Raw genomic sequence first — 19,991 nt, 5'->3', positions numbered from 1 at the left:
AATAAATGAACGGCAGCACGTTCTGAAGCTTGTCCTATTCTAACCTCTGAAGAGAGCAGTGCAATCTTAGAAATCAACAGAGTAAACAACAGCCTATATCCTCTGATTTTAAGACACCACTGTCCCAGTATGCCATCCTCTTAGTGGCTTCAGAGGTGTCTGCATATTTCTCATTATTGGGGAGGGAGTATATTATAGCAGATGGATCATATGCAAGAGAAAGATTAAGTTTACATTCCAGCTCTACAACTAATAGCTATGTGACCTTGAGCAAGTTATTTAATCTCCCAGAACCTCAATTTCTACATGTATGAAAGAAGACTAGTACCAAAAGTAATCATCATCACCTCACGGGTTGTAAGGATTAAATGATATAACATAGGCACAGCATCTAGCATAGTCCTTGGCACATAGTTAGGTCTCAATAAATATTAGTTTCCTCTACTTTCCCTTTTAAATACAATACGATACATCCCTTCATAGGTAAGAGTAAATTGACTTTTCAGATTATGCCAGACATCGGGAAGGCTCTCGAGAGCATAAAACTGGAGAAGGGTAAGCTGTGATTAGAGAAATGTGAAAGGCTAGAAGCTTAAAGCCCTCTGGAGGAAAGAGGGGAGATCACAAGGGCAGGGGCAGCAGGAGCCACAAAGTGAGTCTGAAGAGTTTTCCCTCTGTTTTCCAGGGCTACGCTGAGTGGTAGAGAGTTCAAGGAAGCCAGTATTTGTGATGGGGCCTTTAGAGCTGGTGACAAGAACAAAGATACCAGGATTAGGACTTTCTAAAAAACAGAGTTGCAAAATGCACCGTATATCTCTCCCAGACTATTGTAATGGTCCCATCCCTTGTCCTCCTCCCTCAACCTTCCTCTATGGGATTAAAATCGAAGAGTAACCCTAGTCATCGCTACGTCTGCAGGTTCTCATTGTCCTAGCAATGTGCAACATCAGTTGACTGAATACTGAATAGTGAAAACGAACCATTGTGATATACCCTGACTTAAAATTAGCATAATGATTCATTCAACAAATACCGCTCCATTGTATTCATATCTCAAGCACCATACTAGTCTCCCACGGATACACTGGGCAGAAGCGGTCTGTGCAATCACAGTTTAAAAGTCTGGTGAAAATGGCAGACCATTAGCCAGAAAGTTCTTAAATGAATAAACATTGGCATACAAAATATTTCTGACACATGCTAAGAGGGACTAGAGTGTAGTAAAATTAGAGAAAAACAAGTGGCCATTGTTCAGATAGAAAATTTAAGGAATCCCTAAAAAGATAACATTTAATCATAGACCTGAAGGATGGAAAGTGGCTAAACAGTGAAATACAGAGGGGAAGACTGTTCTGGAAAGAGCAAACACAACTGTGAAAGCCATAATTTTGGGAAATGCTTAGTGTTTTCAAAGGATAGGAAGGAGATCAGTATGACTGGATGTACTAAGCAACACAGAGAGTAGCCAGAGATGAGGCTAAAGATGTTGACAGAAGTCAATTCATTCTGAGCCTTTCAGGCTATGAGCTTCATTTTTACTTCATTCTGAGGGCAATGGGAAGTCAGTGATGGATTTTTGGTTCAGCAGTGGCACTGTGAGTTTGCATTTTAAAATTGCAGAACAGGCTAGGCAAATGGCTATTTTATAAGTAAAGCATAACAAAGATATTGTTATTGGTATACTTCTGCTGATGGATCCATTTGAAAGGAGAATGATGGGTAGAGTGAGAAGGGTTACAGACAGGGTGCTGGGGACCAGATTTGCCGTGTGTGTATTTGCTAGAACACAGCTGGCTGAAGATTCACTAGATGACCACTTGGATCTCCACTGCAGCAGAGACAGAAGTGACTCTGTTGGTTTGGAATGACTCTTATTTTCTAGGTGTTTGTCACATCTGTACATTGGTGGGAATTTTATCTAACCTAGATTAAACATCCTGAAGATGAAAGAAGGTTTCACCTTGGAAAAACTCAACTGGTCCAATGAGATATTAACTGAATAAGGACACTCATTTCCAAGTCAAACATGTCTAAAAATTTCCAGGTATTGAACCCTAAAAATATTGACTAATCAATAAAATAAAGAGCAATCAGGGAGATCTAGACAATACTCTCAGCTTAAAAATGGTTTCAAGACGAGCATTCTCAGCAAACTGACACAAGAACAGAAGGCCAAACACTGTATGTTCTCACTCATAGGTGGGTGTTGAATGAGAACACGTGGACTCAGGGAGAGGAGCATCATACACTGGGGGCAGTTGGGCAGGGGATAGGGGAGAGACAGTGGGGGGTGGGGAGGGATAACATAGGGAGAAATGCCAGATATAGTATGCACCTAAAGTAAAATAAATAAATTTTTAAAAAATGGTTTCAAGAATGGAATGCCATAGAACACCCGCTCTCTAACATTGCTTCATTACAAAGAGTTGGTCATACCTGTTAGGTTGTAGTGACTGTTAATTCTACAAGCAGGTCTGTGTGTGTGTGTGTATGTATATGTGGAATCAAATTTCCATGTGCACAAGTATTTTGTACTGTTACTTTCCTTGAAGCCTGATATACGCAGAAATAATACTTACTTAAAGCTTTATCCACTCCCACTCTCCAAAACATTTACCTCACTATCACCAAGATGATCTTTCTAAAACTAGACTCAATCCTTCCCCTCTACGTCTTAAAATCTATATTAGCTCCTTGCAGAAACAATACATTTAAAACTTTCTAGTATTTGAAACCCCGGTTCCTGACTATCTCTTCTGGTTTATCCTTTTCCACTTAATCCTACAGTTCTAATATTTCAAGTACTACAGAGAGACCAACCCATTTATAATTATAAGTGCAACATAAGGAAAGGTCTTTCCGGGAACCTATCAGCAACAAAGACCAAAACCATGGATAGAGACACTAACACCATCCCCTGCCCTTCACACACTCTTTCAGGCTGCAGGAAGAAGTTAACATTCCTGAAGTCCTTGGGACTCCAGATGTTAAGGAATACATTTATACTCAAAAGGAATTGTACAAGAGAGCAAAAACTATAGATTTGTAAAATGTACGGAGACTAGCAAACTAAGTGCTTGTAATGGCAGACTTATCCCTCTAATCCAAGTGGAAAATAGAGATTTTGAAAATATTCCTATTTGCCATTGACTATATTAGCCAAGTAGACTTTCCCACCTCTATACCCCTGTATATGTATTTTCTTATTTTAGAATAATGTGCTGTCTCCAGGATGACCATGACTGATTCCTTCTCTTCCTATATGCATATGCCATTTTTCCTATAGAAGGGTTCAATCTGCCCTCTACTCCCTTAAATTTAGGCTAAGATGTGACTACTTTTAATAATGATATACAGGAGAAGCGAAGCTGGCCAGTTCCAAGCCTAGTTTTTAGGAGGACTGGCATTATTCCTGGCTTTCTCAAAACACTTGCTTTTGGGGAAGACAGCTACCATGCAATAAGTGCAATTACCATGAGTCTCCCATGCTACAAGGAAGACTAAGGTAGATGTATAGGGATGTACAGGGAGTGAATAATGCTAGCCCACCTAGATGTTATAGTCATTTTAGCATAGAGGTTGAATATGCAAATAAGGGAGCCATTTGGGTCTTCCATCCCTGACAGATGCCACCTGAGGAAAAACTGAGGTCCCAGACAACAGCTGTAACAGCCATCTCCAGCCACTCAAGTCATCCCAGCTGAGGCTCCACATTTTCAAGCAAACACAAACTATCCCTGTTGTAACCTATCCAAACTCCTGGCCCAAAGAATTGTAAACCAAATACAATAGTTGTTTACACCGTTAAGTTGTGATATGCTGTGTTACACCAAAAGAAAGACCAATAACTTATTTCTTCTTTTCTGCATTGACTAATTCTGACCATGCATTCTTTAAGACCCAACTTCTCTATGATGTTTTCCTTGATCACCCTTAAGTAGCCTAAGGATTCTATTTCCTGCTGGCATTTTTCTTTCTTTCCTTCTCTTCCTTCCTTCCTTCCTCTTTCTTTTCTTTCACTTTCTCTCTTTCATTCTTTTTCTCCTTCCTTCCTCTCTTCCTTTCTCTGTTGCTTTCTTCCTCCTTTCCTTCTTCCCTCCCTCCCTTCCGTCCTCCCTCCCTTTCCTCCCTCCTCTCTTTCTTCCTTCCTCCCATCCCTTCCTTCCCTTCTCCCCTCCCTTCCTTCTTCCTCCTCCTTCCCCCGGAGTTTTGCTCTGTTACCCAGGCTGGAGTGCAATGCAGCAATCTCGGCTCACTGCAACCTCCACCTCCCAGGTTCAAGCGATTCTCCTGCCTCAGCTTCCTGAGTAGCTGGGATTACAGGCATGCACCACTATGCCCAGCTAATTTTTTTTTTTTAATTTCTAGTAGAGGTGGGGTTTCACCATGTTAGCCAGGCTGGTCTTGAAATTCTGACCTCAGGTGATCCACCTCAGGTGATCTCAGCCTCCCAAAGTGCTGGGATTACAGGTGTGAGCCACCACACCCAACCCATTTCTGCTGGTATTCAGCTCATCTTGGCTTCTTCTCACCTAGAGAAGACATTGATATCCTATCAACTCATCGTGGCTTCTTCTCACATAGAAAACCGGTATGGTCCACATAGCTTCCTTTCTAACCTCATCGTTTTTACTTTGTAGTTTCAATAACTAGAGAACATCTTGGCTCCCAGGACAAATGGTGTGGAAAAGCCAGCAATCCATGACTGTAGAGATTAAACCCATGTAACAGGCGCCCATCATCTCCCAGAACCTCCTAAGAATACTGTTGTTCCCACGGCTACCTGTAGGGTCATCCATACGACTGGGAACCCCAATCTATTGTTATATATGCTTTTTTGTTTACTTTTTTCTTTCTTCTTCCATTGGGAGGGCCATATGACAGCCCATCTGAGTGTCTGCCTATATTTACATGTGGTCTGAAAATCACCAGCTGAAATATCTTCCTATTCCTATTATTGAAGGACCAATTGTATCAGATTCCCAGACCCACATGGTTGACTTCTTGAGGATATTTTGAATAGCAGCTTCAAGTTTTGTAGCAACCATAAAAAGGGCTTTACAAAATTCCCTTCAATGTTGGCTGCTGTGGGTGGTGGCAGGAGTGAGAGAGAGGCTAAGATCCGGATAGCATCTGACTGGCAAAGCATCATCCTCTGATTTCTTTATCTACCTTTATTCAATTCTGAATACTGAAAACAGGACAGCAGTGTGTGATGTCAGTTGCATCAAGCTTTCTAAATATTCCTTTTAGTTTTGTCTGAGCATATAGGATTTACATACACAAGTCTTGTCTATTTATCCATCTATTCATCTACCCATCTGTCAACAAGAGTTTCAGGTAACTATTCTGTGCCACACACTGTGCCACATGCTGAGGATACAGTAATAAGCAGAAAATAAATGGTCCTTCCCTCTCCAGGCTGCCATGTAATAGCGGGGTCAGACACTCTGCTGAGGATACGGTAGCAAACAAAAACATGGTCCTCCCTTCTTCAGCTTCCCATCTAGCAGAGGGGTCAAGTCTCAAACACATTTGGAAACTGCAGTCATTACTGAGAAAAAAAGATGGAATACAATTCTGTGATAGCACCTAACAAAAGAAATCCAATCTGGTAAAGGGAGAAGGGGTCAGGAAAGGAAGAAATGTAAGAATGGAGGTCTAAAGGAATCAATCAGGAGAAGAGTGCGGGTATAGCTGGTGATCTAGATGAGGGGTTGGAAAACATTTCTGTAAAAGACAAGACAGTAAATATTTTAGGCTTCGTGGGCTAGCTGGTCTCTGGCAACTACTCCACTCTACTGTTGTGCTACAAAAGCAGTCATAGGAAATTGCATGAACGAATAAGCATGGCTGTGTTCTAATAAAGTGTTATTTACAGAAACAGACACAGTACACTGGATTTGGCCTATAGGTCTCCCATCCCACACTCCTTCCACCACATTCCTTCTACCACAGGACCTTAGACCATGCCATTGCTATGTCTAGCAATAGTACGGTTAATGGTCCTATGGTAGAAGGAGTGTGACAAAGTTTAAGTACTGTGAGAAAATTATGGTGTTGCTGGAGCTCACAGAGAAAGGAGAAGTGAGAAGAGAGAGCCTGGGGAAGGTCAGAACGACAAGGCCTGTATGTGAAGTCAGGATGGAGACTTTGATCTTTAGCTTATGAACAATCAAAAGCAAAAGAATTGTTTTAACCCAGGGATGAGTGGGGCAACATACTTAGATTTGCCTTGAAAAGGTCTCCCTGGCTGTTATTAAAAAATTAGACTAGAGAATGACAAGCATGGATATGAGGATTATTTAGGGGTTGTGGATTTGATTGAGGTAAGAGATGATGATGACTTGGACAAGGATGGAGGTAGTGGATATGGAGGAAAATAGATGGATTCTACATATATTGAAGATGTAGACTCATCAAAACTTGGTGTTGAATTTGATGTGGGAGGTGAGAGAGAGGAACATATCAAGATTAATCTATGTTATATATCTGCTGAATGTATCCTTGCTGTTAAGGGGAGCTGAAATTTTATTTCATTTTCAGTCTCCTTATAATTAGGATATCAACTCATATGATTGGTAAGGTGAAAAGTAAATCATCTGAACAGAGATGAATCACAGATTAATGGACCATGACAGCTCCCCGACCCTCAGTAGCCACCATTCTCCTGGCAGCTTCTGCACACAGCTCTACTGGACATACCAAGCCACATAACTGTTGTCTGTGTTCCCTGTTTCACGGGCTTTTTGAGAGTAGAACTGCCATTTCTTGTGCCACTAATAGTTATTATTTTGGTTAGTGGAATCTTCTGCTCACTTAACATCTGCCTATTTTGTAACCAAGTGTAGATTTGAGATGCATTTGATGTCTGGTGGGGTGGACAGTTCTTTCCACCTAGTTAACAGCATCCCACTAAAAGTCAGCCAGTGCTGAGTAACTAAACATCATGGAAACCCTTTTCAAAAGTACGTAGGAGGCAACCCAGAGAATTTCATAACTTCATAACCCAGAGAATTATGAAAATGGAAATGCACTGACCATAGGGGCTTTGCCCATCCTTGGCCCTTTGCTATTTCCTTCTACTACCTCACGTGCAACTTTTCAATCTTTGTGATAGTCAACCCTATGGCTCTTCTACTGACTTTCCTAGATCCATTCCCAACCATTAATATATGAACCAGACCTCAGGTTCTTGTCGTAAGATTCTACTTTGAATACAGAAATCATGTCACAATCCAGGCTAAGTAGATATTGATGGAGTCCTCTAATCCATCAACTCCTTCACACATTCTGAGTTCCATCCCTGGATCCAGATGCATTTCCAGAATGCTCTGCACTTGGACTGCATTCACACAGCCCCATTTATAGTCCACTGTTTTGATGTTATGCCCTGAGCTTTAATTGACGGCTTTTCTACAGGCCCTCCTATGTGTTAAGTCTTGGCTCAAAGTTCTGGTTCTTCCATTAACTTGCTCAGTGATCCTAGGCAATGAGTTTCCCCTTTGTGGGCCGCAGTTTCCCTATTCATGGCAAAGTCTTCAATCACACTGTATACAAAATGTAGTGAACATGTATATCTCCACAACAGGATCCTCTGCTGAGCTCCAGGCCCGCAGAGCCCACTGCCAACCTGGCATCTCTTCCATGACTCAATAGCACCTCAAATCTAATTGGTCTAGATGTAAATGCCCCCTCTTCTGCTTCAAATCTGGCCCCTTCCTGTGCTCACTATCTCATTTGGCATCATCACCACCTACCTAGAGCGAGGATAAGCAGAAAGGAAGAGCTTCAGGGTTAAAGCCAGGGATGCTTCAATGATTAGAGGTTGGCAACAAGAGTATGAACCAGTAAAGGAGAATGAGAAGAAACGGCGGAGGAGGAAGGCAAAAAACAAGGAGAGTGAAAGTCAAGCAAAGAAAATGTTTCCAGAAGGAGGTGCTGCTGATCGGTCCATTATGTGAACCTAGGTTCAAGCCCTGGGCTTAGTTTCTTGGTAGCGATGTAACCTTGAGCAAGTTATTTAAGTTCTCTGAGCCTCAGTTTCCATAACATGCCTCATCGAATTATTGAGAATATTAAATGAGGCATAGAAAACGCTTTGTCCAGTAATTACTCTCAAAATGTTAGCTAGTAGAATTATTATCCATGTTTTCAACTCATCAAGGCTGTAGTTTTGAGCAGAGAGGGGGAAAATTGGTCTCCAAGCTCAGTTTATTCTGCTACCTAGCAACTATATATTTACATGTTCAACATCGCTCCTTTATTTCTGATTACTTTAACAAGCACTTTTTAAGTGCCCTGTTATAATTCAGGACCACCTGTGAGGTGTAGGGAACAATTCTATTTTCTTCTCAAGATGTAGTGGCCTAGGATAAATTGTCAAAAAGCAACTTTGGCCTTGTAACTTTACAGAGGTCTCTTTGAAAGGGTACTGAGGAAAGGTTGGCCCAGCTGACAATGACAGTGAAGGTCTGTAGCTGATAAAATGCACTCTGCTTACATACAATGGAAAGCTGGATCTATACAACTCAAAGAACATATGAGGCTGGGTCCCAAATCACACGGACACCTGACACTGGGATCTCTCCAATCTCCAGGCAGGTTACCCTTCTTGGAAAGTGAATTTAAATGAGACACAAAGGTGAGGCCCTTTCCAAGGAGGCTCCAGCTACAATTCCAGCTTCATCTCTGGCCATACACTCTTGACACCAAGTATCCTGGATTTCAAACCCACTTCTCTGAGTCCACCAGACCTCACACCTCATACTTCCAAGCTTTCGTCCCTTCCATCTGGTCTTACACTCTTTTCAAGTCAAAATCCATCTTACGTTGTATTTTCCAAATCACTTAGCCAGTATTAATCACTCGCTGGGTCTCTGATCAGTGTTTATAGAACAGTACACATGCCTTTTTCTCTATCACTTATCAATTGACTGAAACTAAGCCACTTGCGATTCTTCTCTAGGAGGACAGGAATATTACTGAAGGCAGAGACCATGTCTTATTTATCTTTACAATCCCTAAAACGCTTGGCATATAGTCAGCATTCATTGAATATTTAAAGGAACACCTCAGCTACTCCCATAACCAGGGGATGAAAAATATAATTCAATTTGAGAAGGTTCTGTTTATGCAGAAATCAGATTAGGAGTCTACAAAAAATATTACATAGAATGCAAACTGTTGTTGATGGTACTTCATTCCTTTGAAGGATACTCTGGGACTAAAACCAGAATGGTCGTGTCCCTAATCAAAGGCCACGGGCCCAATTCTAGCTCTGGTTCTACTTATGACTCATTGAGTGATCCTGGGAAAACTTTCTGGGACTCAAATCTCCTTTTTTTGAGATAAGAAGTTTGAATCAGTACCATCTAAGGTAATTTTTAGTCTTACTTTGCTTATGTATAATTATTATCTCTTTTTCTGAGTTTAATATTCTTCTCTGAAACTTAACTCCTTAGTGTTTGTGATAGAAAATCGGTCAACTTTCTCAAGGCTACCTAAATTTCCATTTTGCACTTCTCAGGAAAAACAATTCCATTCAGCTTCGTGTTGCCAGGAACTTAATAAGTGTGTCCCTTAATCTGTCGGCGAAGTGGATGATTGCAAAATATTCAATAATTCCTGTAAGATATTCAATAAAACTAGAGGGGGCAAGCTTGTAACTTTTCATTCTTCTCCCAGATTCAATTGAATCTTGGAGCAACCTGAAAATATAATTGTTCCTGCAAACAGGATTTTTGCCTATTTGAGTTCTTTTTTCACAGTGCTCTGTTGAGCTCTCGATTTCACTGTGTGACTCATCACTGCTTTTCCTTGTAAATTTCCACTCCTTCCATCCTGACTCTTAGATTGTCCACTGTTCAGACAAAAGGAGACAAATTCAAAGATATGGTTGAGAAGGGACCCCCAGATTTGGGGACCCTTATAACTAGCAATGGACTTTAGCAGCCTTCAGGTCCAGTACTCTCACGGCAATAACCTCTTGGTACTTCTACCCAGGGAGGTAAGCTAGAGCCTTCCTCTCCCAGAGAGCCCATAACTCGACTATCATAAAAGACCGCCTTGCAAATAAAGAACAAGGGTTTAGAGTCTGACAGTCTTGGGCATTACTTTGAGCCAGTGACTCTAACTGGAACATGCCTCTGAATCACCTGGAAGGCTTGTTAAAAACTGACTACTTGGCCCTAACCCTAGAGTTTTGTGTTCAGTAGGTCTGAGGTAGGGCCTCAGAGTTTGCTTGTAACAAGTTCCCAGGGGATGCTGATGCTGCTGTTCTGGAGATGCTTCAAGAACCACTGCTTTGAGCAGATGACTCAATGTCTGTGGACTTAAGTTTCCTTGTCTATAAAAGGGGAATAATAGCATCTACGGGAGGCAGCATGGAGGCGTAACCTGGGCTATGGGCCTCAGGCTGTCAGGCAGACCTAGGTTTGAGTTTCAGCTCCGACATTTAAAGCTACAAAGCCTTAGGCAAGTTCCTTACTGTTTTAAAGCCTGTTTCTTCACCTTTAAATGATCAGGTATAATCATAACACTTATTTAATTTTCCCACTATATCAATGAGATAAGAATTCATATAAAACACTCAGCATGTAAATGGGCATACAATTAATGCTCTGTAGATAGTAACTAGGATCATAAATATTAAGAATGTAATAATTACTACATTTCAAGGCCCCAGACAAGGAGGATTAAGTGATTGGCTGATACAACCAGAAATTTAAATAAATCCCAGTAGGCTTGGCAAACAGGGTCAAACCTAACAAGAAACAGAACAAACCAAATATAAAGCCTTTCATTTGGGCCCCAAAAGTCATCTTTATCTGGGCTGAGGCAGCCTTAGCTGGAACCATGATCTCTACATTAGGCAGTCAATGTGATGAACATTTAGAGGTTAATGAAAACATGAGTGGTATATTCTGAACCCATGTTTAGAATCAGAGTGAGGATGATGGCAGTTCTCTGAACTCCCAGTGACTCAGCCCAATGTAGAGGGTCATGGTTGTCTTGGAAACCACTCATTCCGTGGGCATGGACCAAATGGAGACAGAAAGGTCGAAGGAGATTTTGAACAGATTGAAAAACAGAAATGTATTCTGAGGGGGGCTGATGGCTGACACAGTGACTGCTTAGCCTGAGGGAAGGACCTGGTGACACAGGTAGCTGCAGTCAAATAGCTGGGGAGGGTGTGGGTGCTGCAGGCAAGAGAAGCACTGATTCCATTACCCTGTGTGACACCAGAGGGCAGACAAAGGCCAGCACATGGTTGCTGACTAATACATGGTTGTGTACAAAAGCAGGAATGAATGAAGTTACAGAGGACAGATTTTGGCTTAACAGAAGAGAGAATACATTATGAGAAAAGTTGGAACCAGATCTGGGCTTGGAACTAGAAGATCTTAGTGTGAATTCCAGTTCGTTCGTTCGTTCATTCATATATTCAAGCAAATACCCAATGAGTATCTGAATGGGCCAGAGTTGGGCAACTGTCAGTGCGTACTGATCAACAGCCATGGAAGGGTCTAGGAAGCAAAGCGTAATACAGCCCTTAGCTTGGGGGCATCAGTGATGCCGTTTATGAAATCAAGATACTAATTCCTAACTGGATGCATTGTTCTGAGGATTAGAGATAAGATGTGAACAGCACCTAGCAAAATCACTGACCCAGAGAAAGTCCCAAACAAATATAGCAATCCTTGACATCACACATCATCAAGTCAAGAATTTCCCCAGAGAAGATCAGGGTCAAGCCAATTTTCCCAGAAACCCGTTTCCCAGCCAGCTCACCATCTTCCTGAAAGTTAGGGAATCTTTCCAAAGAGTCTCCCACCACCCCAGCCAGTCCCCATTATTTTAAAAGCCATGATCCATCTTCTCTATTTGAAGTGCTTTAGTTATATAACATGTTCCTAAAATAATCTGGCTAAAATTTTGCCTGGTACTTCCTTCTGCCTACCTCATCTCTGCTGAACCATGCCAAGGGAGTATCAAGCCTGAACATTCTCTGACCTGCCCACAAAGAAACCCTTTTATGAGGTCTATGTGGTGAAGAATAGGGAGAACATCAGGTTTCAGGGTCCATCCTTTCCCGTTGGCAGCAAATATCTCTTAAGGTTACTGTGTGCTTGTTGCTAGGTATATTTTGGTCACGTTGAAAGGTACAAAGTCAGGGAAAGTGTCCTGTGGCTCTTTGTGTAGGCGTCCACTGCACAAAGTCCTTTAACAAATATGCTCTTTATTGAACCATTCATCTCTGCTGCCAGCCTGAAAGCTCCTGTTGGGCAGGGGCCATTCTTTGCTCATCTCTCTCTATAACTACCCAGGGATTGGTCTAGCTTTGGAATGCCTAAGGGTGGGACCACTGGTCTGCAGTCCCACTTTCCTAAGAAGCTCCTAGCAGGATGATTCTGGCAGAACCTTTCTGTGACTATGTCCACTTGGCAGCTGCCTTCCTGAGGCAGGAGTTTCAGTGAATAGAGGAACCAGGAAGAAGCGCTGTTCTCCCAGCCAGAAAGGCTATTTCAACCTCGATTTCCTTTCTCTCCTTCACTCGCCTTCATGGTAGAGAGATGGCTAAAGGTGAGAGGAAAGATAAAGTTGCTTGGTTCTGAAAGCAGAATATCTGCTCTGGGGTCCAGGGGCCATTATCTCTTTGTCATACGACTTCAAGAAGATATTTTAATATCTGAGAGCATCAGTTTCCTCAACTGCAAAACAAATTTGATAATAATCATATGGATGGTATAGGGCTGCTGAGAGCATGACTAAGATTGCATATTTCAGCATGCTTATCATAGTACCTGGTACCTGGTGGGAATCTACTTGTCTCCATGCCAGTGCCTGGCCCCAGGCCTCTGTTCGGGACACAGCTTCTGCTCACATGGTAGAAAAGCTGGCTGACCTATCAGTACGGAAGTGAAGCTCTCCCTTTCTCCCAGCTGTCAGTGACCTTCCTCAGTGAGACTGGTGAATGTTGGGCTACCATTCAGAGTGCAGGAGAAGGAACACTGGTTTAGGCATCAGATAACCCTATTTGCTTCTAATTCTATCTTTTCTATTTCTTCCTTGTATGACTTTGGGCTTATTTACTTCAGTTCTCTGAAGCTCAATTTTCTCATTCACAAAATAGGAATAATATCTAATTGTAGAATTCCTAGGAAGCTTAAGAGTAGAATTTATATAAAGCGCAAGTTTTAGCACATAGTAGGTGCCCAATAAATGTTATCTTCTTCTTTGGGTATTTTCTTCTAGAAATCTCAAAGCCAAAGTGGAATTTAAAAGTTATCAAACTGCATATTTTAGATTAAAATTTAAAGTAACACAATGATATTTCAATATATCCTGGTCCTGACCTTCATGTTCTCTTGATCCTGATTATTTATTTTTCACACTACTTTTTAAATTGTAGATTCTTTTAGTGGATATTTCCCCAAATTCTTTGCAGAATGAGATGGACAGACTCTAACTGATTATCAGGAGAAATGTATTCTCGTTACGACTCTGCAATATATGTATGATTGGGCCATGACAGCTCTCTGAACCTCAGTTTCCTTATCTGTAGAATGGGAGTAATTAAAATCCTAGTAGCTATCTTATTCCTACAAGATGAAGGAACTACTGCTGGAGGGTTTTGCAGAAGGACTGTGTAAACTATGAAAGGCTTACAAGTAGAAACATGAATTATTTGTGATACGATATCTCATTTTGTTCATCTTTGAAACTACTTCTCTCCTCGAACTGTGCCCCATGACTTACAGCACAGGGGTAGGCATATACTGAGAAAAAGACCATCAAATCTCACCTCCAAGGTCACACTAAGCAGAGAGCTAGATGGCCCAGTGTCTGTCTGATGACCCTTAGAGGATTGACTTTACCCACCAGACACAGAATAATTCAATAGAAGGAAAGCATAAAAATAAGGACAGAGTTAACTAATGGTACCCAGGAGGCAAGTGAGTCTGTCAAATGCCATTATAGGAAAAGCCGACAACCCACCCCCGTATCACAGGAATTCAACAGGGATTTGTTTTGAAGCATTTTTTAGTTTGGACTGAAAATGAACAAGAAGATGGCATGTGAACAAAAGAGATAAAGAAGATTTAAGCACCAGAAGAAAGACCCAGAAAATGATCCCAGTGAGCAAAAGATCACAGAGAAAAATAACAAGTACACAGGGCAATAAGATCAAAATCAGATTACTTAATAAAAGCTAACGTTTCTTTAAATGGAAAACAATGCACATTGTTTGTCCTTGAAATGTGACAAGTACTCCTTTTTCAAGAATGCCAAGGCACTCCAAAGCAACAGCCCATATCTGACAAAGCCCCACTGCCCTAGAGCCCTGGAGGTCATTGTTCCTATTCAATATTAGGAAGTTTGATTGAATAGATGCCTCAGAACTTAGCAGTCACTTGAAATAGAAAACCCCAGAAAATAAACATATGCAGGGAGAGGTAGAATTTGAATTAGGCAAAGGCCCAGCCCACCTGGTCAATAATGAAATAATTGCTCAAGGCACGTTCTTCTGTCATCTTTCGCAATGTAACAACAATTCTGTGCCCTACCTCTCTCAATGCTGCCTCCACATTTGCAAAAATCTCAGGGCCTCCCAAAGACACTGATTCAGAAGCCAGTCACTTTCCTAATGCCACAAAAATAGATTCAATTCTATATACATCATGGTGATTTCAGAAGCAATTTCTCATCTCCAGTGTAAGCATTACTTACATTTTTCCCCCTCAAATCTCATCCCAATGGTTCCACAGGGCATTTTAAAAGGTACCTGATGCATTCTAGGGCAGTCAAAAGATCCTGAGAGTGTTTTTGCAGCTGTAGCCTGAGGACATCAGACGCATAGAGAGTCGTAAAGTATTCAGTGATTCAGACAAATGCAAAATTTCCTAATAACTGAGTATAATAAGTCAATCATTTTTTAATCTTTTAGAAAGCATTATTATTATAATGAATGTGTATATAGTCATATATGCAGACTTGTATGTATAGGACTGTGTAGGTTTATACATCTCTGTATTTATGTGTGTGTGTAAATACAAAACATACATGCATACACATACATACACACCTCAATCATTTGGAAAGTTTGTCCCTGGCCTTTTAAACGTCTAATTAGATTTCATTGGCGATTTCTCCTCTTCCTTTATGGCAAGTTAATTTATTTCTGTCTTAGGTGTTTCCTTCTTAAGGGTCTAAGTTTTGGCCCGTAGTGAACAGTGATAACTTTCTCCTTTCAAACACAAGAAACCTGTGTTACCAGGTTCGCATTTGAGATCAGAAAGATCGAAAACTAATTTCTAAAATTTCAGAGTCACAGTGATTGTCATGAATTTTTGGCCATAATCATTTTGGTTTTCAGAGTCCTCCTGGGGCACGTTTACAAATGGAAAAAAGCCTTCACAAGAGGCCAAAAGCGTACACAAGAGGCAAGACTGGCAAGAAAAGGAGGAATAGGTATCACTGGCCAGGATTTTCAATCAGATAAACTTGCAAATGAATTTCTCTGCCCCAGGGCCAAAAGCAGGGCATTGAGTGACAACTTAGCATAGCCAGAGACTCAGTGAGCTCATGATGAGGCTTTCTCTTTTTTCTATTATTGACATATATTAATTATATATATTTATGGAGTATAGTGTGATACATGTATATAATGTATAATAATCAGGGCATTTAATATATCTATCACCTCAAAATGTATCATTCCTTTGTGTTCGGAACATTCAAAATCCACTCTTCTAGCTATTTGAAAATATATAATAAACTGTTTTTAATTATAGCCTCCCTGCAGTACAATAGAACACTAGAACTGATTCCACCAGCTACCTGCAATTTTGCAACAGAGGTTGGCAAACAGATGCAAAATTGTAGCTAGAATGTTCCTTCTTTTAAGGAAAAATCAAGCCCATTTTCTTTTCAACCTCTCCTAACCTGTCCTGGTTTACATCAAAACCAATTTCCCCACTTCTAGGAAATGTATGAGTCTCAGTGATTTATCTGGATTGAAAATCAAAAAAAGGACTGGCTTCATGGTTAGGCAAACCACAAATTTGCTCTGATCCCTAAGAAAAACAGATGTTAAATATTTGCTTATAATCAGTATGCATCATTAGATTTGTCTTTAAAAGCCAGTATCTAACCTGAAGAAAAACTCAAACTTGCCATGATCAGTAATGCACTGAGTGGTATTATGTGTCTATTAAAATGATGGAAAGGTAAGTATGCCATATCAGCTATGTCACATTTTTGGCAAAATGTTTAACCTGAATGTAATCATGATAAAAACAAAAAAAAAATCAGACAAATCTGGATTGTGGAACATGGCAGGATGATAGCCCTATATTTCAAAAAAAAAAAAAAGTTCATATTCTGAAAGAAAAAATAAAGTTGAGAGGGCTGTTCTAGATGAAAGAAGATAGACACCTGAAAACCAAATACAACGTGAGCACTTTGATTGAATCCTGGATTAAAAAAACAAACAAGCAATAGAGAACATATGGAGGCCACTGAGGCAACCTGACTGTGAACTGGTTTGTGAGATCACTGAATTAAGGTTATACTTTATTGTGGTTATGTTGAAGGGCTGCCCTAGTTCTTAGGAGACACATGCTGAATTCTTTGGGGGCAGAGTGTCATGAGGCCTGCAACTTATCTCTAAATGGTTCAGAAAATTTTGGAAAAAAAAAAATGGATACAGGAGAAAGAGAGAGAGTGAGTACAGACAAGTGCAAAACTGCAAATGTTGCAAAATGTTAGCAATTGGTGAATTAGGCACAGGGTATGTGAGTATTCACTTTGCTGTCTTCTCAACTATTTTTGTAGGTTTCAACGAATCTCTTTCCAAAGACAGCATATCAGTATCTGAGCGTAGCTACTGCCTCTGTCCAAGAGCTATAATCTAAACCTTGGTGCCTATAAGAACTCCCTGAATGACTTCCAAAATCCATATCCCTCAGCTGGGCCCTACCTCTCATCCCCCAGGAGAGTTTGATTCAGGAGATGAGGTGTGGGGCTCAGATTTGTATGCGTTGAAAACCTCCTCAGGTGGGTTCTCTGCTGCACTGGAGCTTAGGAATCATGGGTCTAAGTTACTATCAGATCTGGACGCATTAAAAACAAGCTGTGTGGCTCTGGGATGGGTGGCCAAACACACTTAGCCTTGCACATCTTGCAAAAGTACTAAGGATCTTACAGGATTAGGGTGAGGAGGAAAGGAGAGACAGTGTCTACATTATAGAAGGGGGCAAATAAGTATTTGTTTGCCTCCCTCCCTCTCTCCCTTCCTCCCTCCCTCCCTTCCTTCTTTCCTTTCCTCCCTCCTTCCCTCCTCTTTCCCTCTCTCCCCCTTCCCCACCCTCCCTCCCTCTCTCTCTCTCTCTCTCTCTCTTTCTATTTCTCTCCCTTTCCTTCCCTCCCTTCCTCCTTTTTTTGACAGAGTCTTGCTCTGTCACTAGGCTGGAGTGCAATGGTGTGCTCTCGGCTCACTGCAATCTCTGCCTCCCATGTTCAAGCAATTCTCCTGCCTCAGCCTCTCTAGTATCTGGGATTACAGATGCATGCCACCACACCCAGCTAATTTTTGCATTATTAGTAGAAACGGGGTTTCACCATGTTGGCCAGAATGGTCTCGATCTCCTAACCTTGTGATCTGCCTGCCTTGGCCTCCCAATGTGCTGGGATTATAGGCATGAGCCACCATGCCTGGCCTTTTTTTTTTTTTTTTTTTTTTTTAAGACAGAGTCTCTCTGTGTTGCCCAGGCTAGAGTGCAGTGGCACAATCTCGGTTCACAGCAACCTTTGCCTCCTGGGTTGAAGTGATTCTCATGTCTCAGCTTCCCAGGTAGCTGGGACTACAGGCAGGTGCCACCATGCCTGGCTAATTTTTTGTATTTTTAGAAGAGACGGGGTTTCACCACATTGGCCAGGCTGCCTCAAACTCCTGACCTTGGGTGATCCACCCACCTCGGCCTCCCAAAGTGCTGGGATTATAGGCATGAGCCACCGCGCCCAGCTTTTTCTTTCTTTATCCTCTTATAGATCCCTAGCATCCCAAACTGATCCTATCTTAAATAATTTTTATAAAATGCATTTTCTTCCATTTGTAGCTTACATAGTATGTGACGGACATCTATGTATGTACACATTCTTTTAGACTATTTGCATTACCCAATTTGGCGAAGAGGTTGGGAAATCTAGTCTACTAACTGGCTGATAGCATGGTGTAAGAGCAGAAGCCAGTGTGTCCACAAGGAAGCCTTAGATGTTAGCCGTCTTGGAGTTTTTCTTAGGATAAGCGTTAACCCTGGTATCTTAACCACTCATAGCTTGAGATCCTTTATTAACTCGGCACAAGGACTCAGGTGGCCTTGACCAATGACACTTGGAACATTGACTGTGGCTTGGAACTGCCAGACATTTGAGGGACGTGGCTTCCAGTCTAGATATGTAACTCATCGGCTATTGTATTTCGGATAAGTTGCTCCTCGGAACCTCAGTTTCCTAAGCACGCACAGTGGCGACAGTCATAATCTGTGACTCACCTACCTTATGTGGTGTATGTGAAACACAGATTTGAAAATCTTAAGCCACTCAATGCAGTGTGGCATATTTTTCTCCTTAAGGACATAACCATCCTCCTCCTCTTTCTTTTTTACTGCTATTATTTTTAACCTGTCTCTATTTATGTCCACAAGGAGTTAGGATGACTTGCTCTCATTTCCATCTGATTTGGGGAAGATTTTAAAAATATTCCTTTTCACCTTAGGAAGGACTACCCCAAGTCTTTGTCAGGGAGAACCTTCATCCCAGTCCATCTCAGGGAAGCAACCAGACCCTATGCCTGGCAGCACTTGATCACTGTGTGGGGCTCACAGCAGAAGTTTTAGGGCTGAGCTGGACCACAGATGTCCCCTTCCCCTTTGTTGGCTCAACTTACTGAATCCATTGACGTCCTGAGAACTAGAAGAGAAGCCTTCATCATTGCGGCTGGCACTGAGCTTGGTGGTGGGTTTGTCAGCAGAGGCCACAGGCCCCATCTCCCTCTGGGCTCCACTCTGGGTCTCCTTCTGCTTCTTGGCCAGCTTCCTTTGGGACATGTGCAAGGGAAAAATCACAGTCAGATGGTGCCAGTTCCATTAAAGCATTGGGAAGACAGACTGCTCATCTTCAACCCCCAAATCTTCATCCTCAACCCCCAAATCTGGTTCATTCTCCAGAAAAAGAATCAAGGCAGAACAAACCATGAATGGTTTTCATTTACTCAGAAATATGAGACTCGCGCTGCTGCCTCATCTCTGACAGTGTTCTATGTTTGAGCCTAAAACGGGAAATCAACGAGACTTGTACAATGCTTCCCCTACGCTCCTTTCAGAGAAAATCAACAAGACTTGTATTCCTTTCCCCAACTCTCCTTTCAGAGGGAGGAAGTGGCTAGACTGGCCTTTCTGTCTCTGTGGCTCTGAATGAGATTAAAAATGGGAGTCTTATCTTTCACAGGAACTGAGCTCATCAAAAACCCACCAAATAATAGTAGAGTGAAGCAGGGGCTGGTGGTTGGAAGTGGATGAGTGTGGAGGTTAGTTTCACAGCTCAAAAGAAGGAAAGTTTAAGCTGAGCTGATGTATACTTATTCCCATGGGAATAAAAGACTCTCAGAACTAGATGGGCATTTATGATAATAGTGTAGAGCACTGCTTCTCAAACTTTGGTGTAAATTTGAATCACCTGAAGAGTAAAACACACACACACACACACACACACACACACACGCTCAGGATTATGGAAGTAGGACAGGACCTAGAATTCTACATAGCCACCAAATTCCCCAGGTGATTCGGACACCAACAACTGGACTTTAAAACCATCAGCTTTGGTGTCAGACAGACTCGGATTCATAGCTTTCCTCTGCTGCCTGCCAACTAGCTGCAAGATCCAGGGCCAATTCTTTAATCTAAATCCTGACCTATTCCTCTGTA

At 41.6% G+C, this 19,991-nt stretch overlaps 1 protein-coding gene across 13 annotated transcripts in view; it reads right to left on the bottom strand.

Moving 5' to 3' along the window:
* Nucleotides 1–19,991, bottom strand: part of PTPRT (protein tyrosine phosphatase receptor type T) — a 1,128,767-nt gene that overhangs the window by 110,049 nt on the left and 998,727 nt on the right. For all 13 annotated transcript variants that reach the window (XM_032295649.1, XM_032295654.1, XM_032295655.1 and 10 more), the window contains one exon: nucleotides 18,953–19,101. In XM_032295649.1, coding sequence (XP_032151540.1) covers nucleotides 18,953–19,101 — 149 coding nt within the window. The remainder of the gene's footprint in view (nucleotides 1–18,952; nucleotides 19,102–19,991) is intronic.

The sequence above is a fragment of the Sapajus apella genome, unplaced genomic scaffold (genome assembly GCF_009761245.1).
Source record: "Sapajus apella isolate SASKATOON/1434 unplaced genomic scaffold, GSC_monkey_1.0 scaffold33, whole genome shotgun sequence".
Taxonomy (NCBI): domain Eukaryota; kingdom Metazoa; phylum Chordata; class Mammalia; order Primates; family Cebidae; genus Sapajus; species Sapajus apella.
The sequence above is the reverse complement of the archived record's forward strand: the minus strand, read 5'-3'. Positions and strand labels throughout refer to the sequence as shown.